Source organism: Euphorbia lathyris, chromosome 4, assembly GCF_963576675.1.
Source record: "Euphorbia lathyris chromosome 4, ddEupLath1.1, whole genome shotgun sequence".
NCBI classification, from domain to species: Eukaryota; Viridiplantae; Streptophyta; class Magnoliopsida; order Malpighiales; family Euphorbiaceae; genus Euphorbia; species Euphorbia lathyris.
The window spans coordinates 60,847,495-60,866,242 of NC_088913.1; the positions used below are offsets into that span (position 1 = coordinate 60,847,495).

The window sequence follows — 18,748 nt, forward strand, 5'->3', positions numbered from 1 at the left end:
AGCATATTTCGAAAATATCGCTAACAGATACCTATGCCTTAGACCCTGCCATCAATATAATATATTTCATTATTTATACCATAAAAAACCCAATGTATGGTAATCACAATTAACTAATGTATATCTTAACTATAAAACATCCAAATGAGAAATTCATTAGCAATTGCAAGCTTCTATTTCCACAAGTTTTTTATTAGCTAAAAAGAAATTAGGCTGTCAAAAATTTCAGAAAAGTGCAATTTCACTATGTCAACAACACATGCTTTCAACTTATATTCAAGCAAGTTCAACTAAAAATGAATCAAAACAGAGATATGAAAAATGAAAACTACAAAAGAAGTAAAGACATAATTAATGGAAGAGACAGAAGGAAACAGAGAAGATAGATCATATAGTCCATGAAGATGAAGTATAAACCACTTGCAAAAGTCTCAAAATCAATTATACATTTTAATGTCAACTCCACCTTCCATGAACTTTCCTGGAACTTCTGATATCTATTAAATTGCAAAAGAAGGTTGGTTATTATGTATCCAATGGAAACTCAAATTCATTAGATAGAAACATTTGTTAAAGTTGTAAAAGTAAACCAATATAGAGACCTACTAACAGAAAAGCCAAAAAAAAATAAAAACTTAACTGGGTAACAGAGAACTTCTGACTATAATAGACTATATGTTTAACCCAGGAAAAACAAATTACAAAAAATTGAACATGTACATCAGTACCATGGTAGATCAAACCCATAGTAGAAGAGAGAGCAAACCCATGGAAAGTACAATAAAGATGGAAAATTGTGGAATGCGTGATCATAATTTGTTATTTGAAGGGAAGAATGCTATTTGATATTAAATGTACTTTATCCATATGAGAGAGGGAAAATATTGAGATGAAAATACCTGTCCACACAACCAACCGTTGTTAAAGGTGTCGTTTCTAATAAGCAACAACCTGGTTCAGGAGCAATTAGAACATACGATTTGAAATTACAGAACCGATTTTCAATGCGGTAAAAGACAGACTATAGTAATTCACTGTAAGAAATAGTACAATTGCACCAAGATCTTAGTCTGGAACTCTCAGTAAACCACACTGTGATAAAGAGTAAGATGAAGAAGGAAATAAAAAATAAGCAGTAATTGATGATGAAAATTATAGCAAAACAAACAAAGATTACAACAGTGCCAAAATTAATTGGTATGACTTTATCCCGTGCAATGCATGAACCCCGTGCAATGCACTATTGACAAATAAAAATTAAGAGCTCCATGTAGAATATAAATAAAGACTAAATTGACCAAACTTCATTCTCCAATCCTTGGTTTGACAATGAAAATTTGTTATGGAATATGCACAAATAGTTGATGCTACCAGCCCAAAAAAGGTAACTAAACCAAAGGTCCTAACCTTGACAAAATCTTATGAACATTGCTTGTCATTAGTAGAAAGGGAAAATGCTTCAATTAGTGGTTCTCTTGCATGTAGATACAGATTTTCATCCTGCAATAACATAAGATTAGGGAAAGTAGTTACAATTACAGAAAATAAGCTTAGGGATGTCACAACCAATAAATTGCACAAATACTTAATAAACTGAAACCCCAAAATAAATTGATAACATTCGTTTGATAAAATGAAAACCCAAAATAAGAATGAAAAACATGGTGAAATTGATAGGCATTTTAAGCAGGTGAAGTAGAGGATAGTCAAAAACACATACAAAATTAAACCCAACGCATGGAAATTAAGAAAAAATCAAATTAAAAAAGAATTAAACCCAACGCATCGAGATGAAGAAAAAATCAAAATCCCTGCAAATGTTTACCTCTTCAGTAGAAAATTGTTCACTTGCCATTTTTGTTTATCTCCAAGCACTGTCAAAGAAAAAGGTAAGAGAATAGATTAGGTCAAGAAAAAATTAAAACCAAAGTATCGATAAAGGTAAGATAATCGATTAGCTGGATGAAGAAAAAATTAAACCCAGAAAATAAAGCATCGATTAGATGATGAAAAAATTAGATGAAGAAAAAATTATCTCTAAAGCATCGATTAAGAGAGATGATACCATTAGAATAATGAGGGAGAGAGCAGTTAATAGAGATGGAATAATGGGTATAGCAGTTGAGTGGGGATAGGGATGAGATGGAAGAAGTGGGTGAGTCTTAACCCGTAAAGAGAAATAGGAGAGAGAAAGCAACTGGTTAACAAAATATCAATTAAATAATTAATCTAAAATTGTATAAAATTGACACATCTGCTAAATTATTATTAATGTGACATGTGGTAAGTGAGGTTTTTGCTTTTATAGTAGTAATGGATTACTTGGTACTCAATCAAATCCGATGAAGATTTGCTTTTTCTTTTCTGATGTTAATGAAGTTCTTCTTTTATTATATGTTACTTGGTATTCAAGTTCAAGTCCGATGAAGATTTGCTTTTTTTTATGAGGTTGGAGGCTAATTCATTCTAAAAAAATCTGAGTTAGTTACAAGGAAGTCATAAATAACTTAAAATATTACAATTGTATATATTTGTAAAAATAATTCTCTTTTTGTCAAATTTTAGTAATTTAAACTGTTTCTATCGGTATTTCATTAAAAAAAACTGCTTTTATTGTATATGGAACCACGTATTTAGTGGAAATTAACACTTTTTAAATTTATAAAAAATATTTCAAATTCTTTTTTAAAAAACATAATTAATTACTGACCATTAATTTGATTGTTGCTAGAAAAGTGAAAAACCAGAAATGGTGATCGAAGAACACAAACTGGTTTTTCCTTTTCCCAAATCTCAACAATCTTTCATAGGAAATTCTACAAATTTTATGTGTTTTACTTAATATTTCTGAAATTCTACATGCCTTATCTTGCACTGGATTTAAAAACTAGTTGATATTCATTTTTAAAGTATGATAACGTTTGATAACATTCAGAGATTTTAGAATTTTTGTGATTAGAACAACTTTGCCAAATCTGTTTCAGCAATTGGTGAAATTATGAAAAACCCAGAAAATCAAAGATTTTAATGAGTGACAAACTTAATTTGAATTGCATTGTTAGATTGCATAAATGGTAGAAATGGAAATTTAGAAACACTAAAAAGGGTAAACAGAAAACAAATAACGTAGAATGGAAAAAGATAGTGACTGCCTAAATATAAAACTAAATTATGAATTTGAAATAAAAAAATAAATAATTTAATGGCTACTAACTGTAATTTGACAAAACTAGAAATAATTCAATGAGATTTGATATTTTAAATTTAAAATATATGATGATGATAAAAGATAAAGAAAGGAAATAGTTAAATGTAAAATAAATTTCAAATATGATTTTGTATGTAATTTCCTCAAAAAATTTCCTTATCTTTTTCATTCATTTTTACTTAAAAGTTGATACCCGGATTTTAAATATTTTTCCATCTTCATTACGTTGGAATATTCTATAAAAGCAATATTTTAAGTTTTTCATTTATTTTAATTATCTATATTATTTTGGTTTTAATTTTTCTAAAGTATTTTTTCCTAATTACTTTTTATTTTGCATTCTAATTAGGGTAATTAATATATAATTTTCAGTTATACATTTTTTTCTTTAGTTTTCTTATTGTGCCTACAATTTGCTTCAATTACATTTTTATAGCTTATAAGAACATCTCTAATGCAAGGTGCTTGATAAAGTGGAGCGTGCTTGAAAGAGTCCTTGCATGGGAGTAACAAATAAATGTTGCCTAAATCATTATGACAATGTTGAGGTAATTAGCGTCAGTGGTCACAAAAAATTGGACAATGTCCCCCAAAAGGTCATAAAAGTTTAATTTATCTTAATAAAATCACGTAAGTTTGTTTTATCCCAATAAAATCATTTTGGATGTTTTTCGATCATTTTTTCATCAGAGTTGATTACGTGACATCTAATCACATGTTTCAACACCATGTGAAATAATAAAGAAATGTAACCACAAATTAACTCAAGTAAATAAGGATTGTCAATTAAAATTTTGACCATAAATTAACCTACGTGACATATCGATTATCAATTAAAATATGTAGTTACATTTTTTTAATATTTAAGTGGCACTGACATGACGTTGAGATGCCACATGAGCAATTTCGGTGAAAGAATGAAAGAAAAAAGTCCAAAGTAACTTTATTGGGATGAAAACAAACTTAAATGATTTTATTGAGACAAATTAAACTTTTATGATCTTTTGGAAACATTGTTCAAACTTTTATGCCACCTAATTATCCGGCAATGTTGCTAATCTTTTGCACCCCTTTGCACCTTTAATTTTTTTTTAATATAAAAAAATGATGGGTTAAGGTGTAAAAATACCCCTAACGTTTTGGATCATGAGCAATTTTACCTCTAATATCTAAAATGGTGCAATTTTGCCCCTAAAGTTTGTAGCTAAAAGTAATTTTACCCTAACGTTGGTAATTTGGGTCAATTTCAGACACTATTATAAAACACAGATATTTTTATTCATTATTTTGCATCAATTGCATATCAATTCATACTAAAAAAAGGATTTCATGTTTTTTGTAATTTAATAATAGAATTAGAGATTAATATTTATAAATTCGGTGAATTTTATGATTTTTTTGTCTAATTCGTACAAAAGACAGTATATTTTTTTATTATTTTTTTTCACATCCCAACATATGTTTATGATTTGTTACTGATAAAATGACGCACATGTGAAGTGTAGATGATAAGATTCACGACCGAGAAGACAGTTTGACGAATTATTTCTGAAATTGACCCAATTTATCAATGTTAGGGGAAAAATTGCTCCTGGCTACAAACGTTAGGGGTAAAATTGCACCATTTTAGACGTTAGAGGTAAAATTGCTCCTGACCCAAAATGTTAGGGTATTTTTGCACCTTAACCTAAAAATGATTAGTTGCCTATTATTGCTGGAACTTTATGGTAATATTTATAACTAACATAAATTATATATATCTCTTCAAAAAAAACATAAATTATATATAAAATAATAAATTGTGAGACCATAGTGATAATTTTTAGAATTACTTAGTATTAAAGCATTTTTTTTTTTTTTTTGCTAAATGTGATGTGGATAAGAGAGAAAATAAAATAATATATTTTCGGATCATGTATTATGTTTTGATAATTGTGAAGAGTGCTTAGTTTGCTCACTCTCTAAACAATGGAAAATTGATGCCAAATGTGTTTTAAAATTACAGAGAAATCATAAAAAATCATAATTATGCAATAATCCTATCTATGAAAAAGGGCGCGTGGTGATTTAAGGAAGTGGAGGAAGCAGGGATAGAAGTGGGGGAAGGTTAGGAATAGGCGGAATGGAAGAATTAGTGGAGGGTCAAATCTTAGGAGAGAGGAGGGAGATGTTGGGGATGGCGGTGTTAGGGAAAGCAGGGGAAGGGAAGAGCAGCTTTTGAGTAGAGGGAGGGAGATATGGGATGGGTCTTTGGGATTAAGGAATAAGATTGGGCTTGAGGGAAATATTCAAAGAATTAAATGAGTTAGGCCAAGATAGGGTTATTTGAAATGCAATATTGATGCTGCTCAATTTTTTGAGGAAGGGAAATTTGGAGCAGGGGCGATTTTAAGGGATGAGTCCGGGGAGTATAAAGGAGGGAGAAGTATGATTAGGTATGGAAAGGTGTCTGTTAAGATGACGGAAATTCTAGCACTCACAATGAGCATTGACTGGGTCTTGGCACTTGGACATACTCATGTGGAATTTGAAAGTGATGCTAAAGAGGTTTTGGATAACATTCGGAAAGGAAAAAGAGATATCACTGAGTATGTGTCAGAGGTTGATTATGTTAGATTATTTTTTCAAAACTATCCGAATTGCTCGGTGGTTTATGTTTCAAGGTTAGCGAATAGGGCAGCACATGCATTAGCACGTAATGCTCGTTTCTATGCTAATTCTTTCGTTCATAGTATAGCTCCTGTATTCATTGGCAATATTCTACTGCAGGATATGGCCCGATTTGATTAATAAAGTTTAGTTTTCCCTCAAAAAAAAAAAAATTAAATTTTACTATTTTTAATTGTTTAAATTGATTCATTTTATTTATTGAATTTATATCTCATTGATGTCTTTTTTTTTTATTTCCCTATTTTATCTTCTGATTACAACTAACATTCAAAGCAATAAAAGTTAATAAATGTATACATAGATTTCTTAAAAAAAATATATTGAATAAGGTATATACTATTTTTCAATTTTTCAAATTATTTTGTATTTATTAATATAAATATTGCATCATGTTGTTTGGCTGAACATTTCTTCTTATTTTTTTTCAATTTTTTACTTCATTTATTTTTAATATTGACATTAATACTGTAGGGTTAATAGAAAACTTATTAACACCTCCTCTATTGTACTCTTCCTACCGGGAAGAGTACAATAGATTTTTTTTTTTAATAATATAATATATTATTAAATTAATTTATGGATTATATATATAATTGAGTCATGGTGCTTTCTATGGATTATATATATTATTAAATTAATTTATAGATTATATAATAATTATTAAAATTTTAATTATTGAAGATAGTCTAATAAAATAGAGAGTTTATTGAGTTGATCCTATTCTATCATAAAAATTTACTTAGTTTGCACTTTTAAAATAGTATAACTATTAAGATAGAAGAATATCAAAACTAAATTCAATCTCAAAACTTCGTCGAATATAATAAAAAAAAAATACTACATTATAAAAATTAATGGAAGATGAATATTATAAATAGGCTTAATACATCGGTCGCTCCCTGAACTTGGTTAGAAAAATAGATTGGCTCTTTGAACTTCACATGTATTTTATGGGCTCCCTAAACTTACTTATAATGTAATAAATAAGCACAAAAATCCTATGTGGCATCTAATATCAATTTGCGTGTGATTCTGATGAGGAATGGCGCGTGATGGTTGTTCTTTGAGCAATCCAACAGTTAAACCATTCTTCTCCGTTTAACTTCTCCTACCTTTCTTCTCCGTTTTTCTTTGAAACTAAACAATGAGATAAAATCCATTAAATTACTATCTCTGAAAATCCAACTTGGTACAATCATAAATCCATCTTAATGAATATAAAAACTCAATTAGAAAAACTGTATAATAATTTACACATTAAATTTCCCAATTAGAGAAGTGGTAATGGAGGCAAACACAACTCTCTCTCACAAACCCATAATTGAATTTCACAATTTGAAGCTCAATGCATGAAAATTTCAGCCAAAGGACAAACATTTGCATTCTCTCTACATAAACCCAGAATTAATCCCAGCAAACCCATCTTCAGAATTCTCCCTCCCGTCAATTCGAAACACAAATCCAAAATCTTCAATCTCTTCTCCTTCCCTTACCCCTACATGACAACTTTCCACCTCTCTTTGCTCTCCTTATTCACTTGCCTCGACTTTCCCCGCCGCCACCCCTTTAGTTCCGATCATCCGAGACAACCTCAAGCTCATAAAAAGAAGACATCGATGATGCCAGAACTTCCTCATTTTCCAGCACCATATTCTTCCAGCTATTACACCTGCATTTTCTTTATCACGCTTCAATTGTTGAAAAGTAGTATTTTAGGGTAATATTTACAGAGAGGGGAACAAGAAAAAGATAGGTTAGAGTTTTTTTTGAAAGCCATGGTAAGAGTTTTTTGTTTTAGGAAATTTTATCCTTTTAATTCAATTAAAAGTCATACGTTTTTTATAAAAAAAAGTTCACACGTGGCATCATTTTACATATGTGTCAAGCTAATATTCCATGTCAGCGCAAGTGTTTTGCACTCTCCTATACATAGATGCATTTTGTGTATTTTTTTCTTTATTTATTGCATTACAAGCAAGTTTAGGAGCTCATGAGATAAATGTAAAGTTCAGGGAGCCAATCTAATTTTTTGGCCAAGTTCAGGGAGCGGCTGATGTATTAAGCCTTATAAATATAATCCTTTTAACTTTCACTCCACCTCTTATAATTCATTTCTTTTCAGTTACTTTCTATAATTCATTTACTTTTCTCTAATGGTTCTTTTTTTTTTGGTAGAAAAGGAAAGGAAAGCAAAGCAAAACAAGCAACTACACCGGGATTAGCCTAGGAAAGCTAACCCCAATCCTATCCTCTAAAAGAAGAGGAGAAAGAGCGGTAGGGGGAACGGTAAGGGTAGAAACACCTAACACCCCCTCATGGCCTGCCGCCGCCAAGTGATCTGCAATACGGTTCTGCTCCCGAAAAATGTGGCTGAACTCAAGGATATCAAATGAGGGGCTAAGCCTCTTAATAGCTTTAATAAGGTTGCGGCTATGAAGACTCATGGCATGACTACCCAAAATCATATTGATGGCCTCCAAGTTATCTGACTCCACAGAAAGCCTCTTAACACCCAGCCTAATCGCCAGCTGGATCCCAGAGAGAATGCCCCAGAGCTCCGCAGAGAAGGAAGAACCCAAACCCAAATTCTGGGTAAACCTAGAAAGCCAGGCGCCTCCCGCATCCCTAAGAACACCTCCGGCAGCAATCTTACCATTACTGAGGCAGGAACCATCAATATTCAGCTTCACAACCCCCTCTCTCGGCCTGCTCCAGCTCACGAGGTGGACATCACTACTCGGGGAAGATCTGGCAAGGGACTCACCTTTGAAACTATCAATAATAGAGGAGAGTTTCTTCAAGAAGAACTCAGCTAAGTTAGGCAAAAGCACAGCTTTATTATCAAAAATCTCATCGTTCCTCCATTTCCACACTTGATGACAGATAATGGCAAAGAAAATGTCCCCATGCTCCATATAAGACAATAACTTTCCCCTAATACCATCTGAGAACCATTCGTTCACAGAATGGGACATGAAGGAAGAGAAAGTATGATGAGGGAGAATTTTCTTCCAAACCTCTTCACTCTTAGGGCAATCCCTAAGAGCGTGGCACAACAATTCAACATGGCCTCTACATCTACCGCAAGCTCCAGAGGTCGCCAAATGCCTTCTGTATCTATCTGAGTTAGTAAGTAATATGTCTTTAACGCCCAGCCACAGGAAGCTCCTCATGCGGTAGGGGATTTTAAGGGACCAAATGGTCTTCCAAATATCCGAGGGATTATCAGTCTTGTTAAGGGAAAAAGCTTCAAAGGCAGATTTGCAAGAATAGACTCCATTGTTAGTCAGCGCCCAGCAATGCTTATCCATGTCTTCCTCTTGATTACTCACCTTCACTCCTCTAATTCTAAGGAGAGTCTCAAGGCTAAAGAAAGAATCAAATTTAGGCCAAACCCAGTCCCCTTCAGAGTCCACCACATCGGCTAACCTCCAGTTTTGGATATCACTAGGCGGGGGGGGGGGGGGGGGGGGGGGAAGTGCACACATCCACTAAAGGTTTATCCCCAATCCAGGTATCAAACCAAAAGCTTATGGACTTACCATTACCCACATCCAGACCAACCCCCGAGCAAAACTCAGCAAAAACGGCGCTAAGCCCTTTCCAGAGGAAGGAACAATTGATAACTCTCTCTTTCGGGCCCCCAAAGATCTTATCTTTTCGATACTTACCACAAAGAAGGCGAACCCAGAGAGAGGAGGGGCATTGCCACATACGCCAAAGGAGTTTCATTAATAAAACTTTATTATTATCCTTAGCTCTCCTAATGCCCAAACCCCCTGAATCTTTGGGCTGACAAACCTCACTCCAAGGCACCAGGTGGATCTTTCTTCCCTCCGCAGCTTCCCCCCACAGGAACCTTCGGTTAATCTTATCAAGATCATTAAGCACAGGATTCGGAAGCTGACAAGCCTGCATGATGTGGTTGGGAGCAGCGGAATTCACAGATTGAATTAAAGTCAGACGGCCAGCGAGGGAGAGAGTCTTGGCTTTCCACGTGGCACACCTCATATTGGCTTTGTCCAAAGTATCTTTAAAAGAAACTTTAGACACTCTCTCACTATGGAGAGGAATCCCCAGATACTTCCCAAGAGAATTAGTAAGAGGAATACCAGACAAATCATTCTTTTACATTTTTTATTTTTTTTCTTTATGAGTTCTATTTTCTTTCCTATTTTTTATATTGTTTATCTCGATTAGTACTATATAAAAATTATTACCATTCATTTCTTTGTATTTAGGTTTTGACTATGTTGTACAATAAGTAGGATTGACACAAATTGACATATTAATATATAAAAAAATGAGTCCCTTCCGGAAAAAAAGAGAGAAAAAGATGAATATGTAGGTGATAATGTATGAAGATAATAAATCCAGAGTTTCGAGTTCTTCAGAATTTAGTCCCAGACAAAAGGAAGAAAACGGAAGAAGGAGGAAGTTCAAAGTACAAGTCGAAGATAGAAGAAAATGAAAGATAAAAGACTTCCCTTGTTTACCGAAACAGACCTTTGAGTTACCAAGGGTAACTTGGTATTTTTCGCAGCAGACAAGGGCTTTTATGCCACAATGCCCTAATAGCACATTCTAGAACACAGTGCATAGAATAGCATGCACCTCACCACACACAATCAATGCCACTTTTAATCACAACCATCAAATGTAAGCCCTAAGATAAAGGGCACAGATGGAGCCACTTGTCACTGTCCTTTTTGTCCTTTATATTCCCTAAGAATATTGCCTTTCTTGGTGAGCACACCTAAGGGCAATATAAAATGTCTTGTTAGCTTATATTTTTAAATTAATGAGAATCAAAATCATTCAAAGGACCACGCCTAATTACCTCATTAATCTTCTTATGGTATCAGAGCACTAACTCTGCTCTTCTTGAAAAAGATTATCAGCAACATTAATGGCGATTCCCGTCATAAGCACGAGTAGCCCTTATCACCTCCCACAAAACGAAACACCCGCCCTAGCTCTTGTATCTCAGGTTCTCACTGGACCTAATTATCATCAATGGTCATGTTCTGTGAAGGTCGCCTTGATGTCAAAGAACAAGTTCTCATTTGTGGATGGCATGATAACCGCACCGGCGGTCATAGACAATATGTACAACCAGTGGGAGCGTTGTAACAATATGGTGATGTCATGGATACATCATGCCCTTTCCCCATCGATAGCAAGAAGCATCATGTGGATAGACAAAGCCGAACAAGTATGGGCAGACTTGAAGGAAAGGTTCGCCCAAACCGACTCTTTGCGGATCCTGGAGTTAAGAAGGGAAATACACGGGTTACAACAAGGAAACAACAATGTAAGCGATTACTATACAAACATCAATATCCTCTATGATGAACTCACCAACCTCAGGCCATTGCCGAAGTGCTCGTGCAGGCCACCGTGTGGCTGCATCGCGTTCAAGGTCCTGCGTGATCAGCAAGATGCAGATCAAGTGATGACGTTTCTGCAGGGCTTGAACGAGTCCTACTCAACCATCTGCTCCCAAATACTTCTTATTGAACCTTTTCCATCTCTCAACAAAGTCTTTGCTTTAGCTGTCCAACACGAAAGGAAGATAGGCCTAGCGCCTGCAAGACAAAACGAGACAAATGAGAACGCGCCATTTGCGGGAGTTATGAACAACCAAGGGAGACAGGCGACTTACATGAATAATGCCAAGAACGCGAATCGCAAGGGAAATGGGAACAGGAGCTCTTCCTTGTGCACTTTTTGCGGGAAAACAGGGCATACAGAGGAAATCTGTTTCAAGAAACACGGATACCCCCCAAGCTATGGCAACAGAGGAAAGAATGACGGCTACAAAACAACACAACCAAGGGCAAATTTCACGTCAAATTCAGAAAAAGAGGAAAGGAACTTGGATGAAGGGAACATTCAAGATGATCAAGAACAGTTCACACTTACCAAGGATCAATACCAGAAGTTGGTTTCTCTGCTTCCGCACAACGTCAATGGAAAGGCATCAGCTTCGTCCAGTAGCGTAAACACCTTCGCCAGAGTCAACAACTCCGGTAATGCTTCTAGCCCTCTTCAAAATAAACTAAAAAACTCTTGTTGGATTGTCAATACTGGTGTCACGAACCACATTGTTTGTGATGTTGGTTTTTACACCTCGCACAGAAAGATAGACAACTATTGGGTTAGTCTACCAAACGGAATGAAAGTAAAAGGAGAATACACAGGCACTATTATATTGAGCCCCAGCATAACATTGAATCATGTCTTATGCATACCAAATTTTGATTACAACCTAGTTTCGACTAGCAAGCTTTTACAATCAAACAACCTGTGCATCGTTATAACTGGTTCCACATGTGTCATACAGGATAGGATGAGTTCGAAGAGGATTGGTTGGGCTAAGGAACAGGAAGGCCTATACCATCTTAAGGATCCGTTGCCTAGCATAGTTAGGAATACAAATGCTAGTTCTATTTCCTTGTTTTCAATTAAAGCCAACATGTGGCATTCACGGTTTGGCCACCCCTCTTATGAGAGGCTCAAAGCTTTAGATTTACCCTGTAACGATTACAAGTTTTTCAAAGGAATTCCGTGTGACATTTGTCAACGAGCTAAACACAAAAAAATGCCATTTCATACAAGTGACAACATAGCAAAACACCCTTTCGATTTAGTACACGTAGACATATGGGGACCTGTCAAGGAATCATACTCACAAAAGTATTATTTCCTGACAATCCTGGACGATTATAGTCGATACACATGGATAGCGTTACTAAATAACAAGGGAGAGGCGAGACAGTCCTTACAAAAATTTTGTTCTCATGTGAGTAGACAGTTTGACAGGAAAATCAAGGTCATACGATCAGATAACGGACCAGAGTTCTCGATGAGGGAATACTAACTACGACACGAATGGGATTATACATCAGACCTCATGTCTAGAGACGCCACAACAGAATGGCAGGGTCGAGAGAAAGCATATGGACATCATGAACACAACACGAGCCCTAATGATACAAAGTTCATTGTCCAAGACCTACTGGACTGAAGCAGTCAGTCATGCAGCCTATTTAATCAATAGGCTACCATCCACACCCATTCAATAAAAAACTTCATATGAACGACTGTATGGAGAAAAGGACAGCATTGATAATCTCAAAACATTTGGGTGCCTGGCCTACGCCGCTACTTTGGACAGACACAAAACAAAATTCACAGACAGGGCAATCAGATGCATTTTCCTAGGCTACAGGAAAGGCACAAAGGGTTACAAATTGTTAAACATTGACACTAACACCATTTCTTTTCTCCAGGCATGTGAAGTTTTTCGAGCAATACTTTCCTTTCTCACAAACAGACAAGAAAGTGGACGCATCATTCTGCAATGACAAAGAGCTTGAGCTCTTACATACAACAGTCATAGAAGACGAGGACTGCACAGACATCACACAGATATGCCCAAATGAAGCACCAACAAGAGACATCATAGATACAGAGAATCATACAGACACAAACATCACACAAATAGAGCATGAAACTGAGTTGCAACATGAGGACACAAAGAGAAGATCAACCAGGATAAGGAGAACTCCAAACTGCCTCAAGGATTACCATGTAGCCTTGCTCAAAGGGGGGCCCCTCCCAGTCCTTACACACTCTCCGCACTCCCTTGATAAACATCTCGCTTACAGCAAGTTGTCCCATCAGAAATGAGTTTTCTCGCTTAACATTGCGTGTCATGAAGAACCTACATCATACAACAAGGCCAAATTAGATATGAACTGGGTGCAAGCAATGAATGAGGAGCTAGCTGCACTAGAATCAAATCAAACTTGGAAATTGACAGAATTACCTCAAGGTAAGAAGCCGATTGGATGCTGCTGGGTGTATAGAATCAAACATAAGGCGGACGGAAGCATAGCCAGGTTCAAGGCAAGGCTCATAGCAAGGGCTACAACCAACGAGAAGGCGTCGATTTCAATGCGACTTTTGCTCCTGTAGCAAAATTTACAACTATCAGAATGATTCTAACGGTAGCAGTAGCAAAGGGATGGAGCATACACCAATTAGACATTGATAACGCATACCTTCATGGAGAACTTCACGAAGAGGTATACATGACGTTACCACCGGGAGTAAGTGCAGCTTCGCCGGGTCAAGTGTGTAAATTGACCAAATCTCTCTATGGCCTCCGCCAAGCCGGTAGGCAATGGAATACAAAACTGACCGCTACAATTCTGCTCATGGGTTTTGTCCAGTCTAGTGCAGATCCATCATTGTTCATTAAGAGGGAAGATACATCGTTTACGGCACTGCTCAGAACGCCGATCTGGACACACCACCAATTTGGACAATGATGGCGACTTTGCTCTTCTGCGATAACATCTCCGCCATGCACATCGCTCAGAACCCCGTGTTTCAAGAATGCACGAAACACATTGACATAGACTGCCATGTGATCCGTGAACGAGTTCGCTCTGGGTTAGTAAGGTTGATGCCGATCTCCTCCGCCATGCAGTTGGCCGATCTGTTCACTAAAGCCCAACACTCGCCCCAGCTCCGCTTTCTCCTTGGCAAACTCGGCTTAGTCAACATCTACCAAGCCTAGTTTGAGGACGGGTATGAAGATAATAAATCCAGAGTTTCGAGTTCTTCAGAATTTAGTCCCAGACAAAAGGAAGAAAACGGAAGGAGGAAGTTCAAAGTACAAGTCGAAGATAGAAGAAAATGAAAGATAAAAGACTTCCATTGTTTACCGAAACAGACCTTTGAGTTACTAAGGGTAACTTGGTATTTTTCGCAGTAGACAATGGCTTTTATGCCACAATGCCCTAATAGCACATTCTAGAACACAGTGCATAGAATAGCATGCACCTCACCACACACAATCAATGCCACTTTTAATCACAGCCATCAAATGTAAGCCCTAAGATAAAGGGCACAGATGAAGCCACTTGTCACTGTCCTTTTTGTCCTTTATATTCCCTAAAAATATTGCCTTTCTTGGTGAGCACACCTAAGGGCAATATAAAATGTCTTGTTAGCTTATATTTTTAAATTAATGAGAATCAAAATCATTCAAAGGCCCATGCCTAATTACCTCATTAATTTTCTTATAATGTTTTAAGGTTTGAACTCTATATATGTTGATTCATGTAAAATTATGTGTTTTGCAAATATTAAAGATTTATATTTAGTATTTTTTATATAAAAACAAGTTTGTTAAAAAGTATTATATAATTCGCGCAACGCGCGGGTCATCGACTACAACTAGTATAAATTACTAACTGAGAACATTAGTTCTAAATGTTAGTTAAAATTGTTTCCAGCGGTAATATATGGTGCCTAATTTTTTATGTTAAAAACTGAATTTTGTGTAATGAAAAAAAAAAAAAAATCATGTACTGAAATGAAAAATCATTAAAATAATCCGCATAATGATGGTTTGCCCATATCATTTCAGCATCCCTCTCTCTCTCTCTCTCTTTCCAATAAAATTCACCCTCGATCGAAGGAGACCGTGAAGAAAGTCGGTTGAGAGGGTGGGTGTGGGAAGTTGAACTGTTGAAGTTCCAAAATCTGGAGTAGCAGAGCAATAGAGATGCATCTATGGCCATCAATGAGAATAAGGGACTCTTTCAAGATCGGCTATCTCAAAAAGCTGGAGTGGAACCTCGATAGAATGAACAGCCAGAAGAATCAGTCCCAGCAGGAGAAACTCTTGGATGACCAAGAAAACGTTGTTGATGGAAAACCCTTGTCAAACTACCCTTGTTTATCTAATTCTGCTCTGCTTTTCAGAGAAGCAATCATGATTCTCTCTTGCTGCTATTGTTGTTTCTGCTGTGGAGGTGAGTTCAATTTCCTTTCTATCTCTTCTTCTTTTTCCACTTTCCTTGAATTTGTTTGTGTTTCTTTGTTGTTAGGATCTGCGATTGTGTTTTACTGTTGTTTTTCTGGCTTTTTCGAGTATGTATGGGTTTGTGCCCTTTTAATCATCTTTTCGAGTATGTTTGATGTTGTTCCACTTCAATGGTTGAACTGTCCTGTTTCTATTTTTGCATCCATTTACCTTTTCTTCAATCTATTTTGTACTCAACTTTGTGTGACCTGAAGTGTTCTTTATTTTGTTAGATTTCTCAACAGAAATTACATTATTCATATAGGATGGATGAAGGATACACGAGCAGGCTAATTTTTAAATTTATACACCATTTTCTTTTCTAGTGTCGTCCTTTTTATTCATGTGAACGTATATAAACTATAAATTTGAGCTAATAGAGGAAAACTGAATCAAGAGTTAGGAATAATAGGGATATCTAGGGGACTCTCGTAATAATCTTGGCTATAGTTGTTTTGGAGGTGAATCAGAATGTCTGACTATGGTGATCTTGATGACTGCACTGAATGATATTAGAGCTGATGTATAAGTTCCTGACAGAAAAGACACTTCTTATGTTTGCTTTGTTGATGACCTGATTTTGATAGATGAAGCCAGATTTGGAGTGAGTTAAAAGGGTATTATTGAGTCTAATGTTTGAAGTTGACTAGAACTGAACGTCTATGTATAGCTCAATATGTGTATTTGAGTTATGATAACAGCAATGAAGTGTTTCAAACACATATTTCCAATTAGATTGATGAAATAGAGGTGCCTCTTGCCGATTTTCTGTTGTTTCTCTGGATGTCATATCTCAGTGTTGAGAAGGTTATAATCAGAATCAAATGACACCAGTAAAATTGATTAGGTTGATAAGTATGAAGATTGGAGTTTCGTAGAGTCGTCGTATTAGGCTAAATTTGAATGGAAGTGTAAGTAATTATTCTAAATTGCTATCTGATGATGGGTACAAGGTGATGAAGATTGTAAGTTACAGAGAATGTTGAAATGGAAGTTAGAAATTCAATGGGGTGGGATAGGCAACAAGTGCATATGTATGTTGCAGGTACCTGTGGTTGGTACCAGTAAAAGAGAAGATATTCAGCGATAGCCTAAATGCTTTGGCCATATTCTTAGTCTTGATGAATACTTTGAATCAAGTAAATCAATTGGGGGAAACAAAAAATGGACACATACATATTTGATATAAATCATAGTTTTTTAAAAAGTATTTCCAAAAACTACAAGCCTAAATATAATAGATTGTGCAATTTTCCTCAACTAGCTATTCACTTGAACTATATTGTGTAATTGTTTCTCTAATATATAAATCTGTTCAATATCCATTGAACAATATTATAGAGGACTTCCCTGACGTAGAAAGAGTGAGAATTGGGTCTAGAGAGCCAAACCTTGAATTGTGATTTGGGAATTTCCTGAGTAGATTGGATATATTTTGATGGACATCCTTTATGTTGTGGAGAGTGGAAGATGGGTCTTTTCTTGTGAGGTTTGTATGATGAAGATGTGTAGCTTAGAGGCTTGTTTAACAAAATATGTGTAATCATATGGAAATTCATCAGAATAGCATGAGAAGCTTGAAGTTAAATTATACTGCTATACAGAAAAAAAAAAGGCTAGGTTCTGTGAACAAATATTTAGTTTGAGAATTGCTATAGAAAGTAATCTCATTCAGGAAACTGAAATAGTGCTGCAATATGAATCTGACGATGAAACAATTTGCGGATAACCATCTCATTGCTCTTGTGGAATTTATGGCAAATGTTTTGGAGTTTCTGCGCAGTATTCTGGTGATTATCAGTGTGGGAAACTCCATTCTTGTACCTGATGATGTTGAGTAGTTTAAAAGCAAGTGATAGATGTTGCTTTCATGGGATAAAGTGTTTCTTAGATGTTTGTTTGTCCTAATGGATCTTTCTAAGGTTTTTAGTACTCTTCCTGCTTTCTGTATGATTTTGGAAATAATGATTTCTTATGCTTTTAATAAGGCCTCCTTTTGATTCACTAATGGAGCAAAAAGCATTACCAATTAGCGCATTATTATTTGAATGGTTTATAAGCTGGAATTTATTATTTCATAATTGACCATAAGGAATATGAAAATAATGGTAACTACTTGTTTGATTTCAGCTTGTGTTGATGAAGGTGAGGAGTAATGCTGCTTCACTTATTAGCCAATATTTGTTTGATGACTGAATCTGTATTTCTCTCGCGATGAAACGTTACACATAGGAGTTGAAAAATAGACAAAATTCTGTATAGTTTTGCTATTAACTGTGAAAAACATTTGGTAAAATGTCTCGTAGTCCAAGGCTTTACCTCTTCAGTCTTTTACTCGCGTTCTTTTCTCAGATGTAAGATTTCTGATAAAAATGTTATAGGATTACATACAGAGCATCTGTACTTGTCAAAGAAAGAAAACTGACTGGCTTTCTGAATTTACAGTATGTCTCGTTAGACCTCTGAAGAACTTGCTTAAACTGATAACGAGACCTCTTAATGAACTTGCTTAAACTGATATATTTGCCACCTGAATTTGTTTAAAGTGTCCTATTGATCTTCTAAACTTGTTTATAGTGTTATCCCACTAAATTTGTTTGAAGCAATATATATATATATATATATATATATATATATATATTAATATTAATCATGTCACTTCAAGCCACCTTCTTAGTAAGCTTCGTTCAGCGACAAGGCAATGACCTGGCCATGCATTTGCACTGTCTGCTCGTTCTAATACTTGTTCCACGTTTAATGAAGACGTAATGAGTTTTATTCCTTCCATTTTGTTAAATGCTTGCCCTTTAGTGGTTCATTAATATAATTTCTTTAAAAAAAAAAAATCATACTAGAAACAAGAATTAACAAAAACAAATAGATCAAAACAATGGGATAAATAGCTATCTCAATAAGAGGAGGAAGCAATCAAAATTAAAATAGATTAGAACACATAAATCAAAATTAAATCAGATTGTAATACAAAT

At 35.3% G+C, this 18,748-nt stretch overlaps 1 protein-coding gene and 1 long non-coding RNA gene across 3 annotated transcripts; one reads left to right on the forward strand and one right to left on the reverse strand.

Annotated features, from left to right (window-relative positions):
- Positions 1-249: 249 nt before the first annotated feature.
- Positions 250-2,202, reverse strand: LOC136225694 (uncharacterized). 2 transcript variants are annotated; one of them, XR_010687232.1, is made up of 5 exons: positions 2,066-2,199; positions 1,826-1,874; positions 1,408-1,500; positions 900-951; positions 250-497 (listed from the first exon to the last, which is right to left on the reverse strand). It is a non-coding gene; the product is annotated as an uncharacterized lncRNA (long non-coding RNA). The 2 variants fall into 2 exon arrangements; XR_010687231.1 differs by having other exon boundaries at positions 900-1,500; positions 2,066-2,202.
- Positions 2,203-15,306: 13,104 nt separating this feature from the next.
- LOC136225527 (uncharacterized) lies at positions 15,307-18,087 on the forward strand. The gene is made up of 2 exons (XM_066013588.1): positions 15,307-15,711; positions 17,892-18,087. Exons 1-2 carry the CDS (start codon positions 15,462-15,464, stop codon positions 17,915-17,917), a joined length of 276 nt encoding a protein of 91 aa, XP_065869660.1. The 5' UTR covers positions 15,307-15,461; the 3' UTR covers positions 17,918-18,087.
- The last annotated feature ends 661 nt before the right edge of the window (positions 18,088-18,748 follow it).